This window comes from Cylas formicarius, unplaced genomic scaffold, assembly GCF_029955315.1.
Source record: "Cylas formicarius isolate icCylForm1 unplaced genomic scaffold, icCylForm1.1 PGA_scaffold_10__41_contigs__length_53128322, whole genome shotgun sequence".
NCBI classification, from domain to species: Eukaryota; Metazoa; Arthropoda; class Insecta; order Coleoptera; family Brentidae; genus Cylas; species Cylas formicarius.
In genome coordinates this window covers 41,692,392-41,719,920 of record NW_026844214.1, presented here as the reverse complement: position 1 = coordinate 41,719,920, position 27,529 = coordinate 41,692,392, and the positions used below count along the sequence as shown (strand labels likewise).

Here is a 27,529-nt window from a genome sequence, read left to right as displayed (position 1 = left end):
ATCCAAAAGTGGAACATTAAATTAATATTTCGTAAAAACTGTTTGTATCCTATAAGTAGTGTGATTGACATAAGGCAGCATATTTGTTATAGGATGCTACCAAAAACTTTAACTGACTTTGAAATCAAACGTCCTAATGTCCTAAAGATCAAAAGTTAAAAATGCGCGAACATACGACTATAGTTAAGTAAAAATATGCACTGCCAGACTGTCACACATGTTATTCCATTAATAAACGTTCGTTTACTTTTTGGAAAATATACAAATAAAAACAATATATTCCATGGCAATTTAGTGATGGTAGTAACTGTGATTGAAAACCGATAATTCAAAAATAATTAGTAAATATCTATAAACCATTTTTATTAATAAACTAAAAAAAATCTGTTGCTGGTAAAAACTGTAAAATGTACTCTAAATTTGTTACCACTTTGAGCGTATAATCTCGGCTGGTGCAGACATGGGCGTCCCAAAGGTTAAATCGGAAAATTACCTGCAACAAAAGAAAAACAACGTCAACCATTGAATCGAACTGGTCACATTCGCTAATTTGTGTTATTTTACCAAAATTTCTTTGTTTCTTTTCTTTTTGTACCATTATAGCAGATTGTATAGACCCAGCAAACTCACTTTTTGTTAGCGACTCGACCAAACAAGATTTTAGAGCTTTTCACAGTAACATTCGAAGTATTGGTAAGAACTTTCCCCAGTTTGAGGTTATGCAACAATTTGAAAACCCATTTGATATTATAATTTTAACTGAAACATGCAAACTAGCAAATACCGATTTTCTGCTTAGTTGGGCAAATTTTAAATTTACTTTTCATGTCATTTGTGGTGTTTGAGTAATCAGAATTTAACAAAACATGACCAATCAAATTGGTTTTTCAGCCATCTATAAACCACACAATATCGTAAAGTCAGAATTTATAGACTATTTAAATACTGACATAATTTTAGGAGATCTCACTATAGACATCCTGGATGAAAACGATGTTGATATTCATCATTATTTACACAGTATGAGTGAGCATGGGTTTTCATCTTTAATCAATGTTTATATACGAGTTGAAAATGACAACAGTTGCATTAGATTTCCGCATTACTGATCATTTTCCAACACTACTAATGTTACCATTAAATAAAAATAACATAAAAAGTAAAAATAATGAAGAATAATTATATATAAAAAAGTAGATATGCCTAAATTAAAAACTATAGCTAAAAATGGAAATTTCAATTCAAAATAAGAGATAATTTTTATAAAGACCATATCACAACTAATAATATAGAAAAAATTGGCAAATTTATGGAACACATAATGAATATTTCTCTACTCTGGACAAAAGTTAGCGAATAAAATCCGAACCACAATCATTAACTTTCAAGAAAATCATAATAACGTTACAGGCTCGATGATTATTGAAGAAACGGATATTGGTGATATTGAACAAAATATTAGCGAACTGAAGAATAAAACTACACTTGAAGAAGATGGTATTGATGTTGAGATTCTAAAACATATTGCCAAAGAAATAACCCAAACCGCTATCGTATATAATAAATATGTTAATTTCTACAGGTAAGTGCCGCCAACACTTTAACGAGGCTATTGTTAGTCCAGTATACAAGGCAGGTGATCGAATCCTGGCGATTAATTATCTTTTCATCAGTATTTTATCAAATGTAAGTAAAATATTCCAGAAAGTTATAAAAATAACACTGATAAAATACCTTCACATAAACAGCTTATTTCTAACAATCGATCTGGTTTTATACATAATAAAAATACAACTGATGCAATTGCATTATTATCTGAAAAGATAGCATGGAGGACGTCCCTGTGTTTTAATAAACAAATTAGAATCAATTGGTGTCATTGATCTTGCGCTAGACCTATTCAAGAGCTACCTCCATAACAGAAAACAATCAGTTACAATCAAGGCCATTATTAGTAGCAAACCAACTGTTAGCTGTGGAATACCACAGGAAACAATCTTAGGTGACATTTTATTCAATATCTACGTAAATAATTCACTTACGGTGAATAGTAATGGAACAAATTTTAAGCAGATCTTTGCGCAATAAACAAATGGTTTGACGAATACTTGATTACCATAAATTTGCAAAAAACTGTGTACGTACTCTTTTCTAATAACGCCTTAACATTACCAAGGTTTACCTGACGCAGAGATCTGAATTGTGACAGAAATAAAAAACCGTATTAAATATCTTGGCATACTATTGGACAGAAAATCTTTACTTATACTTTGCGTTGGTCCCAGTCACTTTTACTATACGGCATTGCCGGCTGGGGCGGTGCATATAAAAGTAATCTCTAATATATTTCAACTTGATGGCTAGTATCCCACGGATCAGCTTTTTAAGTATTGCAGGGTATTAATTATTCGGCAATTATACTATAAAGTAACTATGAATCATATGCGGAAAAACTCATTATTCAACAACCACATATCTCACGATCACTTTACTAGAGAAAAACTGAAAGAAAACTTAACACTACCATTTGCAAAGGAAAGCATAGGGCAGCGAACATTTCTATATATTTGAAATAAATTCTATAGCATAACCTCCAAAGCGTTCGGCTATAAATTGTCTAATCGCTCAGTGGAAAATTGTCTCACAGTCACTGACTAAGTTTAAAGTTATGGCTAAAAGCAACTTCAATTAATTCAATCCAATATTTTGGTGCCTCTTCCCTTCTTTTGGTCAGTTTGTTTTTATAAGGTTTATATATGTCTGGATTATTTGTAAAATTAATAACACTTAAGGTATTATATTTATTAATATTTTATTACACTAAAGCTTCCTGTACTCAGTAGAATCTGGCGTTACATTTAGTCAAAAGCTTGTTATTATTATTATTATTATTATTATTTATAATTTCATGATCAATTAACAATTAACAGATGTCATATACAAAAAAAATTAAGCACAAGTAAGTGGCATAAAAGGTTTAACAGATTCAACAATTAAAAACATTACTCAAAATCTTAACATATTGTACCACATCATATCAGATTTGTTGACTTTTTAATATTTTCCAACAATTCTTTCTCGATGCACATTTTCAGTTGAGGTAGTTTAGTTTAGTTCTTCTCCGTTAATTATTGGTTAGGTCGTGAACTTTTAGACCCAACGTTGGTTTTCGTCGTCAAATAATACGAAATTTCAGAGATTTGGCAACTCAGGATAAATTGGTTCGAAAATTCACAGCGTCAGCTGTCAAGCAACGACAAAGTTTCACGATTAACCACAGCGTTTCGCGCAGGCTTAACGGATCTATTTATTTTGCTCAGGATAAATTCCGATCAGATGGCATAAATCCATATAAATTTCCGATTTTTACATAATTCTTAGAAATTATACGAACTTGTCAATCATCTGAGCGTCGCGAAATTTATTGCAATATTTTATTAAGCGCGGTGGCTGCAAAAAAAACGCAAATAAACCAAAAGGAACATGGCGTTCCAAATAAGGCAGGTAGCAGCCAACTAGAGCCGAGAGCCGTTCGTATGAAATTTATGCAAGGTCAGTCCACTCGAGGAGGCCATTTATATATGAGTGCCTCCGGGGGAAATATGCGTGCAGGGGCGCGCACATGGGGTCAACATTGCCCACCATATCGAAAAAATTAGTCAATTCTATAAATTTGGGTCATTCGTATTTTTTGTGTCATTTTTTTGTATGAGACTTTGGGATGTATTTGCTTTACAGTTCTTATGTCCATTCTATCTTGGAGTAGGGGTCAGCAATCTGATCTCATTTTTACTAAATTTACAAACACCGAATTGAGGCTGTGCAGAAGAAGTTTTTAAGGTATCTCAGGTATAGGATGGGCCAGAGTGGTTTATAAATTCATGTCATTTCATCATTTCAAAATTTCTGCATTTATATTTTGTCTTTCGAGTGATAAATGGTTCTAATGATTTACCTTGTATTCTGTCAACTTTTAATTTTCATGTCCCTTCTAGAGAACTGAGAAGAAGTCACCTTTTGTCTCCCATTCTGAGTAATACTCGACGTGCTCAGAATATGCCTTCAAATAGCCTGGTCTCCTTTGTAAATCAATATAATACGATTGTTTACCTCACTGTTCTTTGAATGTTTTAAAATTTAATTAAGACAAAATTTTGTTAAATTGATTTGTAGTACGGCCATCTGAACGATGTAGTTTTTTACTGTCCACAGTTTGTTATTTTCTTTTTGTTATTATATCTTAGTTTAAGTTACCATAAAGTTTATTAATATTTAAGACAAATTAGTAAAATGGTGTAACCGTTGATAGATAGCATTTTTTGTGTATTATTACGGTAAAAATTGATGCGCTTCGGATGGCTATGATATTGCCATAAAGGTAATGATCATTCGCGCATGGTTCTAAATTTTACCCACTAACCTGTCGTAAAAATACTAAATGATAATTAAAACCTGTCAAATTGGGACCGGCGTCCATACTGGTTGTTGAAAACGAGATTTCAAAATAAGCGCGCATGCACATATTAAATGTCCTATTTCAATACTTTATCCATTTGCTATATTCGTATGATACAATGACGGCCGTAAAAATAACGTAAAATTGGTACGCCTCAGGTATCTACAGCATTTTAATACAGAGGAGAATTCCGCTTATGGCAATAAATTCACACACTAAGCTACATTTTGCACCATTTTCTTTCTTAACTACGATCTCCTCACAGTTATCTTACTTAAAAGTTGCGACATAAAAACTAAAAACTGTCAAGTTGGTGCACTGTCAGCGGCCATGTTGATTTTTAAAGTCGCAAAGTCTTCATTGAAGGCGAATCTCACCATTGTTGTTGACTTATTATTATTATTATCAGCATAGTAGCTGTCACAAGGACCTTATTTGTAAATTGCTTATTATCAGATGTACTATAATTCAAACATCATACAATCATTTAAAATGCCTGCTGTTAAAAGGTAAAATAAAATAATATTGACAAATAAAAACATAGTTTTTTGGCTAAAATGCAGCAGTCCATCAAGCACAAACACCACAAGGTTTTGACTATTTTTAATACTTGTAATACGAATTGTTGACGAATATGGCCGAACGCAGGCGCCGCCTATGCGTCCGCTACCTCCCAGAAACCCGTCGAGGTATACGAATCGATACGCTTCAATACAAGACAAGCATTTTATCGGATGTTATCTGCCCCGAGCGGTCAAGTGTAGGCAACCAGGATTGTGCGAGTCTGTGGCGGGTCGCGTTCGTGTTTTACGCAGTTCCTCAGAAAATAAATGCCCTTTTCACTTTGTCGTTTTTCACTCTGATTACCTTCCAACCATCGCATACGTTGCATGAAGAAATTTGCTTTGCTAATAATTTTCAACAGCTACTTAATACTCAAAATCTTGCCACGAAATTTCTCGAAATTTTACAAAAAATGTGAATCCATATAACAACTATCGATATAGCGGTCGTGCTTAGGGCTATGGTTAGCGGGTGAAATGTAGAAGCATGAGTGAAAAATCATTACCTTCTCTACTGGAATATGTGTCAATCGAATAAGAATTTCTAGAAATAACCAAAAATATGTTACTACATTCGACATGAAAATATAGATACGTTTATTAACTATATACAAAATAATTTCAAAATATGGAATATATGATTCAAGCTTTCCAACTTCAGATTAAAAATCCTAACTTTCACATTGTAGCCGACATGACGTGAACGCTTTCGAAATACTAACGTAGTAGCCTATTAGTAAATCATAATATAATATATTAAATTATAGTACATCTTCAGATGATGCATTTAAGTCCTCGAAAGCTTCAGATTCCGTATCTATAAAGTTCCGGTTTTTTCTTCCAATTGAAAGGGTAAATTGATCTGTCGGGCAAATCTTACTGTCTTGTTCAACGCATTTTATTAGACAATTCTAAAACAACATAGGGTAACTCACTTAGGTATATTCCGAATAGCGAAAATAGTTAATAATTATTTAATAATTTATTTAATAAAAATATCGAAAAAAAGAGACGGCATAAGTCATTCATACAATTGCTGTTGTGATGCAAATATACGCATTTTAGCAAGGGAGGAGTGGGGTGGCCCAAAAATTTATGGTTGTTATGGTAACCACGTAAGGTGGGAAAAAATAATTCCCGAACGGTGGAATGAATCATTGGCGTATGAGATAATATAACAAAATTAAAATATCCTTAATTATATTATAAATAATTTTAAAACACTTTTCGTTGCAAACCGCGCGAAATCTACAACAGATACCCCAAGCACAAATACACAAAGCAAGAAAATAAGTGACAGTCTATGAAACACGTCATCGATTTGTTTACATTCACATGAAATAACACTTTGAAGTTCATTGCAAACTTTACAGTATTCAGTTCACTTTCAAAAAGTTAAAAAATAAATAGAATTTTTTTTCAAGTACATTACGCTAAGTTTCCAATTTACATATGCTCTTAAATCTATAGAAACATTATTCCGTATCCAGTAGCGGCAACATTGTCTCAGCTCGTCAAGATATTTGCATAATATTATTTATCTATGCGTGAGCCCAAAGAATTAGTTAAGAAACAAAATATAACTTCAGTGTGCATATACGCAGTGTACAAACGTAAAAAGAAGTCTTCACTTTTTGGAGAAATTTTTAAGATTTTAGGCAAGGACACTATTTTGTGTTAGAACTTCTCGACATCTCGGTGGATGCGCCTAAAATTAACATCGTTTTGATTTAACTGTCAACTCTCTTTTTGCGGAGAAATTTTTCATTTTCCGGGTCTGTGGAAAATACTCCGGGCGTTTACTTTGGCGACGGAAGGGGCGGAAACTCGCGACATTCCGACTGTGAAATTAAACGCGAAAACTTTCACCGCTAACGCCTTCGGCGCGTGGGATGACTTTTTCGCCGGTCTTTTATGTTTGGATATCTCTCGGTGGGGGGCCTGGCGGATTTACCCTCGGGCGTTATTAAGAAAATAATTTACGACCGAGTGTCGTGGAATCGAACGAAGAAGGAAATTTAAATGAGAAGTTATTTTTAGAAAAATGGACCTTGCTTTAAAGAAATCGGCAGTTTCGAACCTAGGATACTCTGGACGTCAGAGCCAAAGAGGTTAACTTATCACCTCTTTATGATCTTAAGTTTCCGAATGAATCTTATTTTATAAAATTTCTTCTAATTCATTCCATTATATTCTGGTATCAGATAAATAGCGTATTGTCGTCTTTACAGTAATATTAATTTTGATTGGTTCGGCCTGTAAAAACGAATCTGACAGCGGATGAAGAAAACGTAAACCATCAAAAGGAATAGAGAAAAAACTATAAATTCAAAGTTCACTAATAACAATATAATAACACTTCGATACGTAAATCTAATTGCCTTTATGGCAGATAAGTTGCAGCTGTACCTACATGTCACATCTATTCCTGCATTTTGTTATGTGTATGGCAAATTGTATTAAGATTAAGCGATTACCGATACTACTACGCTGGGTAGCAGTATAAGTCGTAGTTTAATTAATTAATTTTAATCGGGAAATTTATTTTTGCAGCATGCTTGGAGAATCGATTTGATAATTAACAAGTAATGGTTGTGGAAGAGGTTTAAGATTTCACGATATTTTTTTAAACTTTTAAAATGAATATAAACTGTTCTTAGTTTTAAATACAAAAAGGTATTGCATATATAGTGTTTTTTTTGTTGAGGTTTACAGTCTCAAAATAAAAAAAAAGAATTAATGTAAAAGTAGGTTTTCAATTTTCCTCAATCTAAAATTCACGTCATCTTCCTGAAACCAAAAAGAATTCTTGTTAATAAAAAAAACAAGGTAATTTCGCTTCGATTTTTATCAAGAACAATTATTCTGTGTTTACTTGAAAATGACGCATCATTAATAAGCAATTAAAAAACATCTTTACCAATTTAGTATTAGTAAATGGATAATTATGCACATATACTGCCAAATGCGCTCTCCTGTATAATATTGAAAAAATTAATGGCGTTGATGCAAAACTAGTTTCATCGGTTTTCTTGACGGATGGTGAATGCTCAGTATTTTAGAATCTTTTTCGGTTTGCTTGGAAATTCGAAATTCTGCAAGGAATTATCGCCGGGTCTTCAATAAAAACAAGAAGTTAAATTCGATTTGTTCGTTCTTGTCGTTGTCACTTTTTTTTTGCTCGTTTACTCAGATATTTCGATTAAATTTATAGAAAACAATTATAAGTTTTTTTTAGTGCTCGAAAATTGGGACGTCCATAAAAAACTAAATTTTGCTTATACAAGGCGTGTCTATATTTTTTTTTCTGTGTACACACATCGGCAAGATCTATATTTTATGAAAGGTGATATCGCTTTTTCTATTTCGAAGTTAATCACATAATGCACGATTTTTTTTTAAATTTAGATTTTTAATAGAATATATATTGGACATTTTTTATTTGGAATATATTTATCATTAATCAGAACCCTTAACAAAAATTTCAACGTCACTTAATTTCAAAGTCAGTGCGTGATTTAAGTGCCTCTTGAAAATCGCCATATGGAAAATGTGAGTGACTTAGAGTGACTGGATACTTTATCTATGACCATAAGTTTCTGGGTACATTTTGGGAAAAAACACACCACTAAAACAAACAAACGTTAAAATACCGATCCGTTACTAAAGAGCCGGAAACGTTTGAAGGGGCTCGCGACAGTGTTTAATGTTAAGTTTAAGTTGACGTTTCAATGCGACACTTGTGCTCGTTTGATTAAGACATAATCAGGTATTTTAGGGTAGGGGATAGAAAGAAAATAATAAAACGTTGGTACAACAGGGATGCCTAGTACATTATTTATTTAGAATTTGATTGCAATCGCTTCAATGAATTCTTCGTTGTTAGCCCTATTTTGCACTCAAAAATTTGTAGTTATTCACCAAAAATGGCGACGCATTTCCAGTTTGATATATTTACTTTACTTATGATTCGTATATCATACCGCTCGACACTATTTTATTACCTATGCGCCATTTTAATGTCCGGCGGCAAAGGGCGCGTGCATAATTTTCATAAAACCCCCATCAGCCCCCAGCCCAAAAAAGCACGTTATACGAAACATTACCGGGGATATGGGGATATAATTTCCAAACGTTCGTTATTGCGCGGCAATTAACAACCACCCGCCACCCTCGCCCCCTCCGCCCCCTCACTACATGCGATTTTTTTCCCGAGCACCGCGTCGGCCAGCGTCCCGGAGCCGGTGAACCCTTTTCGGACGCTAATGTCTCGTTAAAACAACCGGAAAATGGCGCGAAAACGACGCGACTATGAATATTAAATGCATATGGCGGCGCGGGCAATGCTTGTTTTCGCACTTTTCGCGGTGTGAGGGTCAAAGGGGGAACGCCAAAAAAGAATTAGTTAGCTCGTTCCGGGGCCGAAATGATTATTCGGGGTTAATTACAGAGGGAGGTATGCTGTAGAGTGCGTGTTAATCTTTATTTCGGCCATTGCAATGGCTTTTGGCTGCAAATTTTACAGTACAATGAGGTATAAAAGGGAGCCGACCAAATCATAAACAAACATTTATCAATGGCAAACTAGTTCCGTTCCCCCTCATTTAAAGACAGGATGGAGAGGTTTTACGGAAAGTATAGTAAAGCTCATTCTGAATGCGGTTACGTCACCAATCAAATAACGCATGAAAGTTGACGAGTATAGTATATTATGCAACAAGTGCGGTAAACCGCATTTGACATACGAGTTTATTTGACACGAGCGAAGCGAGTTTTTAATAAACGAGTGAGTTAAAAAGTTTACCGAACGTGTTGCATACTATACTTTATCTACAACCGTTAGGTTTTGGGTAAATTTTCGCAAAACAATACGAATACATTCACTGACATAACCGTTAGAATTGACAAATGTCAAAATTCAAAACGTGGGAAATATCTCCAAAAACACCCGATTGCTCCCAAATCCGTGCGGTAAAATCCCGGAAATGTCCGAAGTGGCTCGGATTCATAGGAAACGAAAGTGACTTGGCAAAGTGACGCTTCCCGCACGCTAGATCGGTTGGTAATTAGGTATTTTTCAGACGGGAGTAGAAAAAAAATATTGGCATACATATTTTGATTGGTTCCGTCATCCTGTCTATGGGTCCATATTCCAAAATTTTAAAGACTCCTAGTAAAATACAACATCTCTTTCCACATGGATTTGCTTATCACTGAACTGAAATGGCAGTTTTTTTTGGTTATGTAGACTTCTGCAAGAATCTTAGTTATTAAAGAAATTTTATTTCTTCCTGTTCCTAACATTGAGGTTATCCATCAGTTTTGACTTACCACCACGCAACGTTACTAATTCCACATCTACGAATTAAGTAGGGAATAGTACGTCACACACGCGGTCATTAAATTAAGGAAGTAACTAAAAATATCAAAGTTATGCTTCAGGTAAACTAAGAAAAACTTCCATCGTACGATCACAAACATACTGAATCTGAAATTTTGTTTTTAAACATTGGACAATGTGTTACATAGTCGTAATAATTTCAAAAGAGATATAAGCGAGTACTAAATAAAAAGGGTGGCAGATAAACTGGAAATTTATTTCACAAGTCGGAGTTCCAACACTCAAAAAACTAATCTTGTAAAATATAACATTTTACGTCAGGTTAAACTTTAGGTGGATGCGCCGGTACCACCGGTAGTACCAAGCTTATGTAAGCAGCTAATAGTGCAAACATCAACAGTTGTTTATGTATGGCATTACAGACATAATACACTGACTACAATATTTTGAGAAGCTGCAAAAGGTGGCCTTAATGTTAAAGTTATAAACACGTCATATGCCAGTAAGCAGCTTTCGTGAATAGCGACTCCTTTAAATCCCTTGCTGCTTGCAACTTTAAAAAGTCTGTAATAAATTAAAAATTATTTTAAAAATAATACACAAGCAGGTAACCGACAAATAGCCCTTTGAATAAGAAGAACAACTCTTACTCCTAAGGAAAAGACGAATTTACTTGTAGTCAAGTAATAAGTATGACAGTTTTGAAGGAATCTTCACGGAACAAAATACATAACACCATTTAAAAACGAAGAATTTAGAAAATAAGCTCTAAAATGGCCAAGGAGCAACAAGAATGTGGAACGAAAAAATTACTTTTGTTTGCAGCTGATATATGGTGGATGCACGGAAATATTAACTCCGAAAATTATGGAGATACTTCATTTTTCGTACATTAATCAGCCGTTCTGTGCAAAAGTGGTATTAACTCACTTACCATTAATTCTGTTCTATATAAGTATTGTTGAGAAGAAAAATGTTATAAACGTATGTAGAATTTAACTTTAATTTTTCAAAAAAACTTCCATAGGCTACTGCAATACTTTTTATAAAACTTCTGGATTCCTCCTGCGTCGGTTTTTGTTGAGTCGAACTAGCCGACGTTTCGCCAATCATCCTGTTGGCTTCTTCAGAGCTTGACTGGAACTGGAATTTTATGTCCGGTTTCGTGATTGTGTTCGGCAATTGCTGATGAGTTTATTTGTCTTAGTCTTAAATCGCTTTCATGTTCTTTGATATTTTTCGTCCCCTCTCTCCAATGTATTCTTTGCCGCATATGCATGAAATGCTGTAAACTCCTGGCATCTCAAATGGAATTTTGTCTTTGACGGATCGAAGATGTTGAGAGATTTTTGGATAAGTGGTAAATCTGATTTCTTTGATATTTGGTCAGTGATGTTTTGAATGTAAGGAAGTGGCCAGTGTGTGATTGCTTTCGGCTTCATTGCAACCGTCACCTTAAAAAAGGTCCTATATTATCTATGGAACGCAAATTTAAATCTATCATTAAGGCTTCTTTATCTATCAGACTCCGTGAAAAAATCTGTCACCCCTCATGACTTCGATTAACGTAGATTTTATGTGCGTTTTGCACTACGTCTGCGTAAACTTGAGAAAAATGTAGCGATACTGTCAAGTTTGCCGAGAACTTTGATTTCCGAACTTTAATTTCAAGTGTATTTTAACAAATCACAAAATGCGAGTGCATTTATTTTCTTGTTTTGTGTATTAGTGCCAAAGCATATTTCTACTAGACATATATGCCGATCATACAGGGACCTATGAAGCAACTATGAAAAAAAATTGAGAAGATATATTCAACTTGCGCATGTGCAAAATTTAAAATCTCGTTTTTAACCAATGACCTTCGACAACCAACATGGCCGCTGACAGGTCGTCAATAAGTTTGGATGCGGCAGATTCCAAGAAATTTTCACGCAAAGGAGCTGTGGATGGAGATTAGCTATGTATTAGATTATGTATGTATTGTAGATTTTCAAAGAACGCTCCGAAGGCATCGGATGTGGTTTGTATTATCTCTAAAAGTGTGCCAAGTTAATTCAATTAATTCATTTAACTTACTATTATAACTATTTATAATATAATTATCCAACTTTTAATATCGTTACATTCCAATCTCATGCCAATTATTATTATGGCTTTAAAAACTGACTTAATTTAAATCATAACAAGAGCAATTTTTTTAGCTTCTCAATTCGGACGGATACGATATACGTCACTCAGTGAATGTACCGAAAAAAATACTCAAAAGGTATAGGTATGTATCCAACACGGTGACAGACTTCTTCATCCACGCGTTTATGCGTTCCTCAATGTGGCGATATACTCGAAATAACACTTTTGCATCACACACACATACATATAAAGCCACCTCGTAGAGCCGCCGCAGTATGTCTTCACTAAATCAACCGAATTGATCGATTCCCACCCATCCGCGTACCCACAGAGAAAACGCTATTTGATAAAGCCGTATTACCATACCAGAGTTTATTAAGGATATTTACTGTTTACGTGCTTGTGTGTCTGTATATATATGCGTGTCTCGCGAACGGTATTTGACAGATAAGATATATCGACCAGGAAGGACTGGATCCAGAGCCGTACGCTTTGGGTTTCGTGTGTTGGTTTGTAACATTGCCGCTTCGGACTAGGCAAGGGCTGGACTATACTGGTATCTTAGAACAAGTTAGTCATTCGAAGCAGAAAAGTTCAACTAAATCTAGGTTTGAAACTTAACTTTTGAGCGGAGGTAATAATCGTTATTTTTTAATTATAATTTTAATAACTAAACATTTTTATAAAAATTGGCGCACGCCAATTACTCTTCATCGTTATGTCGGCCAAGTCACGGAAAATCGAGTTGAGTTCCCGTAAGGGTGAATTTTTTACCTTTTATCCGAGCCGCAATCCCCATTTTTCACTTTTACAACACCGCCAATTATTTGCCGTCCCGCAGAAATATAACGGGAAACATCTTGTCGCGTCTTTTCGAGCCCTCACCCCTTCCCAAACAAAAACGACAATGATAAAGCGGGGTGCAAGAGAGGGTGCGCTCTTGTCGCTTTGTCAAAGCAATGGGCAGAGGGGTGTGTATTTTTTTTTATTTTTCGAGCACCGGGAATCGTGTATTTTAATTTGTCGTAGTTTCGAGGGGCTGTAAAATATTTATTCTTTTCAAGCAAAAATGTCAAATTAACATAATAATTTAAAACGCTTTTCGTCATCTGACGGTCAAATTCATTTTTTTTTACTGAATACCCAATATATGGATAGTTAGGGGCAAAGTACTATATCTTCCTTATTGATCACTAGTTTGGAAAGTAAAATAAATAATACTATTAGTAACTCGGAGTGCTGCGGCTTCTGATGGCGAGCAGGGGACATAGGATTAGACTTTCGGACATATAAAAAAGTTTGCAAAGCGGTGGATTAAAATGAATGAATAACCTTATCACGGAGTCCAAATCCAACGATCCGCGAGCCGCTAGATCAACTATAAAATAGTCAGTCAAAAATAAACCATCGGAGCTACTCAAAATCCGACCTAACCAGTGCTTTGAAAAAATACCAAATACAAAATGGGTCCATAATAATACGAATGACACAATTATAACTGTGTAAGCTACATCGATAAATAATGCGGGTCAAAAATAAACGTTCCAAATACCCAAAGTAAAATATAAGAGAGTATCAACCCCTTAAAGCTAAGGGCCCCGACATATATCATGCATATTATGCAACAAGTGTGGTAGACGGTATTTGAAACTCGAGTTTATGTGGCACGAATGACTACTTAATAAGTTTACCAAATACCATACTATACTTTTCTACGACTATTAGTTTTTGGATACATTTTTGCAGAACCACATGAATATATTCACTGAGTGACGTCTAACATGACATTGAGAACCGACAAACGTCAAAATGTGGCCGTAGGTAATATCTACGAAAACAGCCCATTGGTCATAAACCCGCCTTGCATTATTTCGGTGTCCGAAGTGGCTCTCAGCCGTCGGTAACGAACTGACTTCGTAAAATGACAATTTTCACCTGCTCGATCTTTGCATAATTGACTATATCAGAGAAGGAAGTCGAAAAATACATATTTTCAAAATCTATAAAACCTTAAACCATAACAAAAGTGACAAAGCGATAATAACTGAACATAATAAATTAGTTAGATGTGGGATGATTCACTTAACAATTCAGAAAAAAAATAGTTTAACGTTTAGTTTACAAGACCTTAGAAAACTGCCCTACAGGAAATCTTGGGCGATTTATTAACATCTTAGTAATCGCCTTAGTAAGCAGCAGATTGAAAGATATACTAGATCATATGAAAACACATTAAAAACAATTCCTAGAAATCGTTATGTTCAGGGTAACATATACAGGTGTCAAATTAAAAAAATGTGTGGCCAGGATTTTATGCAATTAATTCTAGTCCGGGAGCCCTGGACCTTTTTTCATAATGATAAGCAACAAGCTAATTCTTTGGAAATCGTTTAATTTCATCAAGACGCCCAACCTTTTCCTCTACGAAAATTGTAGCTAACTATACACGCAGGTATAAAATGAATTCAATTTAGTTACCATTTACCATTACTAACCAAAATGATTAGCAACAGTTTAGTTTTGGTGAGTTTTGGTTAATTTGGCCTACAAATAAATAGGTTTGGTATAAGTTGTATCTATTATTTATTTATAAAAAGTGATGAGCAACATGCTAATTTTTTTACTGTAGCTTGCTAATAATTTTTATAAACAAATGATCACATCGTCCTACAAATAAACTGGTAGGATTTTTCAGTCCTACACTTTAAAGTTGTTGTACAAAACTATTTTTAAAAACCATACGATTCGTTTTAATAAGACGCCCAGCTATTATCTGCGAAAAGTTGCAAAACAGGTAGCTGAAAGAATGAACAGGTATCAAATCATGTCAAATTGATTATTATGTAAAAGTGATCAGCAACAGCTTATTTTTTAACTAGTTTGAGATAATCAGATAAATAATCTAAAACAACATTTGTCCTACAAATAAAATGGTAGGTTTTTTCAGTCTTACACTGGAAAATTTCGAAAATTGCCCCTAACTTAAACGTGGTTACATGTACATACGAGTATATTCGAACATACGTGTATTTCGTATGTATACATACACATACTTATATCAAATCGGCGGTATATATTCGCATCAACGCGCATGCGCGCAACATAGCAACGTAGTATCCAACACACGCATACAACATACATTGTGCATTAAAAAGTTTTGTTTACTTGGCTTGTTAACACGTGTTAATTAATGTTCTATACTCTAATATAATAATATACTCCGTAATAAACCTAATTTTCGTGAAAAAAGAGAGACGATAAAAAAATTTACATCTCGCGTGTAAAAAGTGTCTAAATGCATCATAACCACGAATATAATGATGCTGAATTGCCTGACCATTGGGATGACGTTGTAATAGGCTACCACTCTTGTTACAAGGAGTTCAGAGTAAAAGCTAGATATTTATGTTATGAAAGGCAAGTTTATGTTTTATTTTTTAAGTAAATGTAAAATGAAAATGTTTTTATTTTTGTTTTGTCGTTTAAGTGAAAAGTAAAAAAAATTGTAAAATGAGTGATTGTTTTATGAATAACGACATATTTTTTTCATATTTTTTAATTAAATGAATGAAAAAAAATATATTGATTTATTAAATTATAAGTAATAATGAAACAACTTAATTAAATTCATTTTTATAAAACAGCATCCTAGATAATGGCTGTAGGAATATTTTAAGAACAAAAAAAATCGCTCAACTAAATTTATAGGTTAGACCGTAATTTAGAGGTTAAGCAGGAATAATGTTCAAGAGTCGAACTTGCAACCTATTTTTTGTCGGACTAGCGAAATCCTATTTTACCTATTTTTATGTAGGACATTAATTGCATTAATTGATTTAGATAGAAAATGTCATAGTTTCATTTAATTTTGGTGTCTTACAGTTGCTGATAAATAACGTATTATCGTGAGGTGAACAACTTTAACCATGTGGTCATTTGTTTATAAAAAATATTAGCAAGCTACAGTAAAAAATTTAGCATGTTGCTCATCACTTTTTATAAATAAATAATAGATACAATTTTGATGGGGTGGCCACCCTATACCAAATCTATTTGTTTGTAGGCCAAATTTAATTTCCAATTATATATTTCAATATCTATAGATTTAGCTAATAACTAAACTGTTGCTGATCATTTTGGTATGGTAACTAAATTGACATGATTTTATACCTGCGTGTATAGTTAGCTACCTGATACAACAATTTTCGTAGAGGAAAAAGTTGGGCGTCTTGATAAAATGAAACGATTTCCAAAGAATTAGCTTGTTGCTTATCATTTTGAAAAAAAAGCAGCAATAACTCGAATTAGGAATAACAAAGAAATGCACTTTTATTTTATTTATTACTATTTCGCTGCAAACTTAAGTGTAAAAAAATTTTTTTTTTACCTTTAGAGTCGGAACTTAGGGGAAAACTAAGAAGGCATCACGCATTTCATAGTGCTTTATTTGTGATTTCGTACAGAAAGCGATCGTCATGCACCGCTAGTTGACAGCGCCGCAATGGCAGTACCGCCTCATGTCTTTCGTGGGTGAGCACCATGCTACCGGTTCGTACCGATCCAATCTATCGACACTGATAGTGGAAAACTCGAGCTCTCCAACCCGCTCGTCGTACCCCGCCCTCAAATTAACCTCAAACTTAGCCGGTGGCACCGTCAGCACTCTAACGAACATATTGGCGATCGTGCTGTCGGCCACCTCGAAGTACTTCGCCTCCAAGGTTCTTCCCAACGTGTACTGGCTGCAGTTGGTACCCTCGACGGAACGGTTGATGTCGTCGACGCAAAAAACAGCGGCGCGCGTTGCTACGATGTCGTCGGTAGGCATCGCGATGTACTTCGAGCAACTGCACCAGTATGGCGGTATTCCGGCGTCCGAGCAAGTTCTCGCGGGATTAATCTCCTCCAACAACGACTTGCAATCCGCACATCCGGGGCTAGGAAGCATCGAGTACGTCGGATCATGCAATGCCAGGATATGCTTTAATGTCATGTGGAGGTCGTACGGTGACGTCAGCGCGCGCGCGTTTGCTACCAAGTTCCGGTACTGCTTCGGGTGTCTTGTCCTAAAATGCCCAAGTCCACGAACGTCTTTCGTTAAGACTGACAGAGGGTTTTATTAATCACTTAACTAATTTATTACTTTATTACAAAATAATTTATTTTTCTAAAATTATTTTAATGTTATTACGAAATTAATTATTTTAATATAGAATAAATTATTTGATGAATTATAAATCACATATCATAATTAATTAGTTGAATAATTGCATTATGGTATAATAAAATTAATTAGTAACGGTTAAAATTAACTAATTTATTGTTGATTAAATCATCTCTCGTATAATTCTAAAAATAATTAAAATAACTTATATATCACTATCAACAAGTTAATTGAGTACTTAACATTAACTAATTAAAATGAGTAATTACTAATAAAAAAAATAATTATTAATAATTAAAAATAAAATAAATAAATAAATAATTTTTTCCATAAGCTAACTTTTCAATTAATTATTAAACTTTTTTAAAATTAATTAAATAGTTTTTACTAAAATTATAAAAACTAGAAAATTGATTTTTTTCAGTTATATATTAAAACATAAGTAATTTTATATACCATTTATTTTATTATTTATTATTGTTTATTGTTACATAAACTAACATCTAAACTTCTGTGACGACAGAAGTCTGGACAATTAGGCATATACAGGTGTTATTATACCTAGGTGTCCAATTAGCCATAACTATGTGAAGCATATATCTAATAGTGTAAGTGAAGTAGTTATAAGGCTTGCTGTGTAGTAATTGTTGTAAATTTAAATTGAATTAAATTGAAAATTTCAAAAAGACAAACTTATTTTCTTAAGTTGATTAATGAATTAAATTATTTGTACGAATAGTCAGTTACCAATTAATAATTGAAATTGAATTTTTATCAACTGGTTAACTACTAACTACTACTAAGCCCGAATACCTGAACGCGGACGGCAACCAGATATACAGGAACGGTAATCTGTTTTCCAACCAACCGGTGGTGGTTTCGACAATTTCGCCGAAACGAAAACCGTGGTCGGAAAAAAAAATAACTACGGTGTCTCGAAGGACACCGTTTCGCTTCAAACGCTCGAACAACCTCAGATACGGTTTGTCCAAATTCTTGGGGCAGTTCAGGTCGCTGTGGCTGAAAGAGTTGGACCAGAACAATCCGAAACCGCCGGCGCGGTTTTTGATCGCCGACGTGAAATCCTCGATCAGTTTTATCATTCCCAAACCTCCGGCAAAAAGTGCATTAATCTATAGGGTGTAGTAACATTAAAAACGCTTTAAGAGGGTAAATTTCGGAGGTCTTTTAGAGCATGAAACGTGTTTGGATGGCCGAAGTGACGTCAATACACACTTGCTGTATAATTTTTTTTGTTGGTTGCTAATTTAATAAAATTAAATTCAGATAAAGCAGTTCAGTTCGGTCTGTTATGTTATACTTTCCGATATTTTGAAGTTCTGCTAAATTTTGTAGAATTTAAGTGGACAAGTTTATAGTTCTTTTATCTTTGATAATTATAAAACCTTAACTCGCAACTTAAAACTTAATCTAGATTATGGCTATATGCTTTTAGGGTTACAATCTTTGAGAATATTACTTTTCTAAAAAAATAATTTAAATTTAGTCACCAGTCACCAAAATTAAATTGTAGGTCTGTACCAAAAATCTGGGAGACAATAAACCTAGATTTTAAAGAACATGTAAAGAAAAACATTTCCAAAAATCTTTTGCTTTAAGATAAGTATTTCAACAATAAATATTGTTAAATGCGTTGTTTAATAATTTTTCTGAAATAAAGTCATTATTATTATTATTTCGTTCGACGTTGCCACGCGAGACATTTTACTTTGTTGTGAGCTCCTACGGTTTAACTGTGCACGGTATTGTCAAGTGCATTGGAGTTTTTTCGAAAGTTTATGGCTGAATCGCATAAACCTAGACAATTTAAAGACTCAATTCTTCTTATATTTCAATGTTTTTCAACGTGCATACCTACGTGTTGAGGTCCGTAGCACTGAGGCAGACCGCAGAATACCTTCTCCGGAAGGGTGGACTGTGCCACGAAATATGCTCTGGGATAGTAATCGGTGGGGGGACGCAGGAATCCGGGACCGACAAAATTGAACGTCGCTGCAATTTGGCGCTGACTTAAAGAGAATAAGTCAATAGGGGTAGAGTATGTACAAACGAGCGGCCAATCTTCCGCGTAGGCTGTCGTGTAGCCTCGGCTTTTGAAATGCTTCCATATAAAATCGATGTCTTCGAAGGGGAAGGTGTTCTTCGCATTGCCGATGGACATCGACGCGTTGGGGTCCTTGCCCGTCATGGCTGCCATCATGTTGGGGTACGTGTTGTGCAAAATTTTGTTGTAACCTTTGGGCACGTATTTTTTTTTCGGTTTTATGCGAGCAGTTATACTCCATTCGATAGGAAAAGACAGCAATAAAACAGCGGAAATCTCGCCGAGAAATAATCGACATCACAATCATACACCAATCACATAATACTATTAAATTATATCTAGAATAAGAATATATAAAACTGCTCAAAATTCCACAATATTCTAGACTGACTCTAAATTTTTGTGGCAATTTCATTTTATCGACAGCGAAAATTATCATTTCCAAGACTAGTTTTAACAGTTTCCATAAAATTTTGTAAATAATTTAAAATTCCCTGAAATTTACAGGTATGGTCTGTTAATAGATATAAAAAAGTGACCAATTTTTGAATTGGATTATTCAAGGGTGGTCATTAACATACAATGCAACAAGATTATTACCTAAAGTTTCGGAAATTAAATACAGGTAAAATTGTGGTTCGTAATAGAAAATAATTTTATACCTATCCGTGTTTAATATTCTTTGGTTAGGTATACTACTTAGTTTAAGTTTATTAGTGATCATTCTTATTTTGTGTGTAATATATGCGAGTCTAGTGTATCTTGTATCTCAGGAGATGCTCCCGCCAAAATGTAGAAAACACTATTCTATTGAGACTAAGGAAGTTATAAACAATGTTTATTTGACTCTCATTGAACGTGGTACCAGCAAGCAAACATCTTTAGAAGAAACGGCCACATTGACGAAAATTCCAACATCACCTGTATGGAAAATTATGAATACTCCCATTTCAGCGAAGAAAAAATGAAGTGATGCTGACATTTTCTCGAGTGTAGATGAAAGTGATCAAGATATAATACGGCGTAAAATTTACCAGTTATACGAGGAACAAAGCGTGCCTACATTAGATATCTTAATTTGGAAGCTTGAAAAAAATGAAACCGGTGTTAAATGTGGCAGAACTAGTATTCAACACATAGGTTTTAGATTTAAAAAAATTGACAAAAGACAAGTTTTAATGGAATCTTTTAGAATTCGGGAATGGAGACTAGAATATCTAGAAAAAAATAGGATTTACAGAGAACAACAAAGGCCAATTATTTACTTGGATGAAATCTGGTTCAACACTTATGATACCTCGGAAAAGGGTTGGGTTGACTCAACTGATAAGTGTAAAACAAACGCGCCATCCAAAAGAGGTAACAGAATAGCTATTTTGTATGCTGCCTCTAAAGGCGGTTGGATTCCAAATGGACTTTCTCTGTCTGCGAAAAATATTAAAGATAATTCTCTGGATTACCATGAAGACACCACGGCAGATTTATTTGAAAGTTGGTTTAAAAACAAACTAGTTCCAAACATTCCCCCTAATAGCGTCATTGTAATGGACAATGCAAGTTATCACAGTAGACAGTTGACTAAAACCCCTTCCTCATGTGACACAAAAGCAACAATCCAAAACTACATGTATAATAATGACATTTATTTTCACGAGGATTATACCAAAAATCAATTAATTGACTACAAAGCTTGAACCTACAAAAGGAATGTGATATTTATGCAAAAAATCTAGGGCATACAGTTTTAAGGTTTCCTCCACCTTACCACTGTATTACCACTTTATATTGTATTTATATTGTTACTTCTTCTTTTTAAATTGGCTCAGCCATTGAAATAAATAAATAAATAATAATAATAAATAATAATAGTATATTTAATCCCATTGAAAATGTTTGGCACCAACTGAAATCTGCCATTTGTCGTAACAATGTTTTCCCCCGTATTAACTCCAATGTCCTCAAACTTATAGAAACCGAAGTTTTTAACATCCCCCCACAAAGTTGGGCAAATTCTGTTAAATATATAGAAAAAGCAGAACAATCGTATGTCCATATTGCAAATAATATAGAACAAATAAAAATTAGAACAGGCGATGATAGCCATAGTGATACTGATATATTATGTGAATAATTTTAAGTAATTTAAGTAGGTAACAAAAATAATTTGTAATTTTATTTTAGATTTAAACATTAATACATACATAAATAAATAAATATTGTTTAGTATCTTTACTAACAAAATCCCAAATAATTAAATTCTAAGCAAAGTACGGGCCTGTTCTTACAGCTCGCCCGAGTCTTTCCTTAAATCGTATCACTTAGTCACTTTCTTAGGTCTATGAACAGACTTTAATTTACAGGCATTTATATATAATATATGGATTTGTTACTCTGCTTTACTAACGAGTAGACTATAGACATGTCACCTTTTAAATCGATCCAACCGTTACGCTGACAAAATTCGACAGTTTTAGGCATGGTTCTTATGAAATTCAGACGCGAGAGGGCATCTATCCCGATCATCAACACGTTGGGCCTCTTTGCGTGCTTAACCGCATCCGGTGGCGGCTCGTGGAACACATAGTGCACGTTGTCGTAGCCGTTTTCGCAAGTCACCCTCAGGGATGAGGTATTCTTCTCTATCGGAATGCGATTAACGAACGGTACGCACTCCGAGTAACTAAAAATTTGTTCCTACCTTAAAAGAGTTTATGTAGATCTACAGAAAGCAGGAAAAAGTAAAAAACTCGAGTACGCCATTATTATGTGGTATTGATTTTTATAATGATATAGTAAGAAACACCGCATTATTCAAAATACCCAGGTTCTGTGGGTGTGTAATAAGCGTTTCTCGTCACCTGCGGTCTCATTTTAATCCGCACCAAACCAACTAATCTCTATTGGACCTAAAATAACTTCCAACTTCGGACAGATGACGTATAAATAAAAGAAGTGAGTACTAAGGACGCCAGTAGTGTTGAGCCTTATTAATTGTTGCCAAATCACGGGCATTTAAGACGGCTTCTTTAAAATTGTGCTCTTTTCACTGAGGTATGGTCTGTTCATAGATATAAGAAAGTAACCAATTGCTTTTGAATGGGATTATCCAAGGGTGGTCATTAATATATAATGCAACAAGATTATTACACTAAAATTTCGGAATTTAAATACAGGTTAAATTGTGGTCCATAATAGAAAATAATATTATACCTACCTATGTTTAATATTCTTTGGTTTGGTATACTACTTATTTTAAGTTTATTAGTAAACATTCTTATTTGGTGTGTAATACAGCCTGTGTTGAATTGTGTGCGAATTATGCAAAATATGTGCGAGTCTAGTGATCTCAGGAGATGCTCTCGCCCAAATGTAGAAAACACTATTCTATTGAGACTAAGGAAGTTATAAACAATGTTTATTTAACTCTCATTGAACGTGGTGCCAGCAAGCAAGCATATTTAGAAGAAACGACCACATTGACGACAATTCCAACATCAACTGTATGGAAAATTGTGAATACTCCCATTTCAGCGAGGAAAAAAAGAAGCGATGCTGACATTTTCTCGAGTGTAGATGAAAGTGATACGGCGTAAAATTTACCAGTTATACGAGAAACAAAGATTGCCTACATCAGATATCTTAATTAGGATGCTTGAAAAAGATGAAACCGGTGTTAAATGTGGGAGAACCATAAGGTTATGGAAGTGTATTCAACACATGGGTTTTAGATTTAAAGAAATTGACAAAAGGCAAGTTTTAATGGAATCTTTTAGAATTCGAAAATGGCCACTGGAATATCTAGAAAAAATTAGGATTTACAGAGAACAACAAAGGCCAATTATTTACTTGGATAAAATCTCGTTCGACGCTTATGATACCCCGGAAAAGGATTGGGTTGACTCAACTGATAAATTTAAAACAAACGGGCCAACCAAAAGAAGTAAAAGAATAACTATTTTGCATGCTGGCTCTAAAGATGGTTGGATTCCAAATGGACTTTCTCTGTCTGCGAAAAATATTAAAGATTCTTCTCTCGATTACCATGAATACACCACCGCTGATTTATTTGAAGTTGGTTTAAAAACAAACTAGTTCCAAACATTCCTTCTAATAGTGTAATTTTAATGGGCAATGCAAGTTATCACAGTAGACAGTTGACTATAAACCCCTTCCTCGTGTGACACAAAATCAACAATCTAAAACTACCAAAGAGCAATTAATTGAGGTTCTAGAAAGCTTGAACCTACAAAACGAATACGTCTGTGATAATTATGCAAAAAAATCTAGGGCATACAGTTTTAATCCCATTTAACATGTTTGACACCAACTGAAATCTGCCATTCGTCGTAACAATGTTTTCCCCGTGTTAACTCCAATGTCTTGAAACTTATAGAAACCGAAGTTTTTAATATCCCTCCACAAAGTTGGGCAAATTCTGTTAAACATATAGAAAAAGCAGAACAATCGTATATCCATATTGCAAATACTATAGAACAAATAATAATTAGAATAGGCGCTGATAGCGATAGTGATACTGATATATTAAGTGAATAATTTTAAGTAATTTAAGTAGGTAATAAAAATAATTTGTAAATTGGTTAAGGCTTTCGCGGCCCGTTGATAAGCTATTATCTTGATTCGGGTTTAAAGGCCGTCGTCGATTGGAATTACTTCCTAACGTTTCGCTAGCACGAGTGGCGAGCTTCTTCAGAGGTCCTTCCATCTCCGATGTTGGACGTAGACTACAACGTCCAACATCGGAGATGGATCTGTATTATATTTAGTTGTGTCAAATAAAGACAACGAAAATGTGAAGTGCTTCACATAAACCTAACTCTGTAAATGTAACTTTTTCTGTGGAAAAATACTACAGCAGAATTCGTTGCACATTAAAATGACACCACAGATCATAAAAAAGTAGTCCGACTTTGTGGGAGGACAATATTTGCAATGTCTGACGGAGTTAACGTACAAAATATTATCGTCGGGTATGGCGGCACTCAAGTTCCTGTAAATCCCCGCGTAGCAGCACAGTAGGGAGGAGTTCCTAATCGCGGTGGAGTTCACGTTGAGGTAAACGTGACCATGAATTTTGGTGACGTAAGTTTGAACTTCGCCATCGCACCTGATGGGTTCCGGTTCGCTCAAATATGGCAGGATATCGTTAGCGAATGGGTCCATGCGTCCGATAGTACAGCCGGCGGTCTTTATGAGGAACGTATCACCTATAGCAGTGACCTGCGTTAATGCGAATCGGTAATTGGTTGTTAATGGTTCCGTACCGTTGATGTGCTCTGAGGGATATGTATAAGTCCTGGCACGAAATGGCCACATCCATCCGATATAAATAACATTAATTGCTATCGCGAAGGCAATAAGTACTTTGTAATTGAGTTGTTTTGGCATTTAGACGGTTTTTTGAAATATATGATGAAGTTGTCAAAGATACGTCGACGTCCTAACAGCGGACCGTTCTATGTATAGCAAAGATCAATTTGTTACTTAAATTTGAAATATCAACAGCGCCTAAGAACGAAAGGAAAGCATGGACCAAAAAAACAGACAAAATTATTAAAAAGTAAAAAAAATAAAATCAGAACGAAAGTATCTTAGTTGTATTGGCCAGAAACTGTTTCTATCCCTCTATATATCAGTACCAGATTTAGTTTTCTTTTCATAATTTTAGGTTAGGCCTTGTAGCATTGACGCGCCCTTCAACAAACGTCACCGATGGCGCATATTTTGGACATGAAAACCGAAAATTGAAAAAAAAAACAAAACAAAACAATAACAAAGCGGTCGACATCGCGTGGATAGATGTCATAGTCGCGTGTACTCGCCCCCGTATATTGTCGAGCCAGTGCTCATAGATCATATTTTTAATTATGCAAATTTCCCTCGTTATTTATGTCCGTTCATTTGTTTTCCGGGTCGAGTCGCGCGTACTGGGTGTTCTTAAATAACCTGCCTCATTAGAGCGAGAGAGTGTCCCGTCGAGGACATCTTGCCTAATATTCGAACCTGTGCTTGTTTCGGACTTAGGATTTCGGTTAAGTATGCGTGAAGCCTGACGCAACATTTGGTAATTATTAATTCAGAGTCGCCCTACATGACGATGTTCTTAGTACTTTAGGCATTTGGTTCATTGATTATTAAATTTCAAAAATTAGGATAAATATGAATTATATTCGCGCATTTTTAACGAGAGCAAGATATGTGGTCAACCCACTTTACACCAAGAGCTTATAATTCTAAAGATTCGAATCGAAAATTTTCGGTATCGAATCGGTCTTACGCATCTGTCTAGTCACCCATAACCTCATTAATCTTCGTTGTACCAGGAGAAAACAATATGCTTGAAAAATTTCGTTAAATTTTTCAGCGAACTCACAAGAGTTCATAGAAAAATAGCTATCAAATAAATTCCTTAAGCCCCCGGGTAAGTTTACTGAAGCATTATGTTTTCACTTTTCTCCTGTGGAGAAAAATATAAGCAAATATGCTCAGAAAAGAGTTAATGTGGAGCCCCCCTTTACTCCCGCGAGGTATTTTAATATGATGACCGGAAAATATGGTTAGTTTGTATCATCTTTCAGTGAAAGTTTTTTCTCTGGTTTTTGTTTTTGTTTTCTTAGGTACCAAAGACCCGTTGTTGGATATAAGTGAGTGTTTAGATGTTACGTCCTGTGAAAAATTGCCTCCCAGTATCGGTATCTTAAAGAGATTACCTGAAGACTGCAAACCATTGGAGACCTCAACATGCAATTCTTAAATCGCTTCTCTACATAATGAAAATGGAAAGAGACGTGATGATAAACTGAGAGTCTCTCAAGTCACCATTGGGACTATTTTGCCTGCCTCAGCAAAAACTCTACTGCAACAGATTGTCAACTGACATTCACCATTCTGAGTTACTGACACGGCGATCAATTATTTTTTCATTGCCACTGCCCTCATACTATCAGTCCCGGCTTCATCTCCGTTTTATTTTTTTATTTGCAATTTGTGTAGGAGGTACTCCAGAGACAACGAAATCGAAATAGAAATGATTTCGTTATTCTTTAAATATAAATGAGGTTATGTGGTGAGTACAGAGATGGGTAACACCGCATCGATACCGAAACTTTTGGATTGGAATCTTCAAAATAGTAAGCCCTTGAGATTGAACTTCACTTGGAAGTTCAATTTATTAATTACTGTCGCAAATTATTCTCTACATCTGTCGTTATGCACATGAAATCAAGGTGCTAGTTAGTTCGTGTCATCATAAGAAGAGTACTGACTTGGATCTTACAATAATTTGAAGAGCTTTTTTTCGTGGCACCACAAGAATTGAAGACCTGACTGACATTTGTATTGAAGGATCCAAACACTGGCAACAATTCCAGAAGCTGACTGACTAAAAAGATTCAACACAGTTTAAAAAAATCTTAGTGCAGTTTATTAAAATAAAATTAGTGTAAAATATAATACGGTAAAATAAATTGCTTCGTTGAGAGTTTTTAACGAATTACCTATAAACGGTCCTAAAAAGTGCATCATAGACCCTGTTCGGGAAAACCGAACAAATAAATAAATTCAAATGTTAGACGCCAGGCACGCTGGCAACCCGTGTTACACGGTTGAGGTTATGAGAAAAGGCAAGAAGGGGGAGGCGTCTCCCGCTTGCTGGCAATTAATCGTTTTCCTTGATTTTTCCTTCGATGTTGTTGTGAAAGGATTTATTAATTTTTCTATTCGTAGAGTGAAATCTCGTTCCTGCTTTACGTTAAGCGTGTGTTGTACAAAAGGTGATTATAATTTTGGT

General features: G+C 34.7%; 2 protein-coding genes across 2 annotated transcripts in view; both read right to left on the bottom strand.

The window, feature by feature from the left end:
• LOC132695671 (protein prickle-like) overlaps positions 1-27,529 on the bottom strand; it is a 357,244-nt gene that overhangs the window by 214,667 nt on the left and 115,048 nt on the right. The gene's annotated exons all lie outside the window — the stretch shown is intronic.
• LOC132703387 (uncharacterized) lies at positions 396-25,120 on the bottom strand. The gene is made up of 8 exons (XM_060672620.1): positions 25,005-25,120; positions 24,695-24,947; positions 22,149-22,402; positions 19,725-19,913; positions 19,533-19,670; positions 18,471-18,768; positions 16,881-17,559; positions 396-493 (listed from the first exon to the last, which is right to left on the bottom strand). Exons 1-7 carry the CDS (start codon positions 25,054-25,056, stop codon positions 16,977-16,979), a joined length of 1,767 nt encoding a protein of 588 aa, XP_060528603.1. The 5' UTR covers positions 25,057-25,120; the 3' UTR covers positions 396-493; positions 16,881-16,976.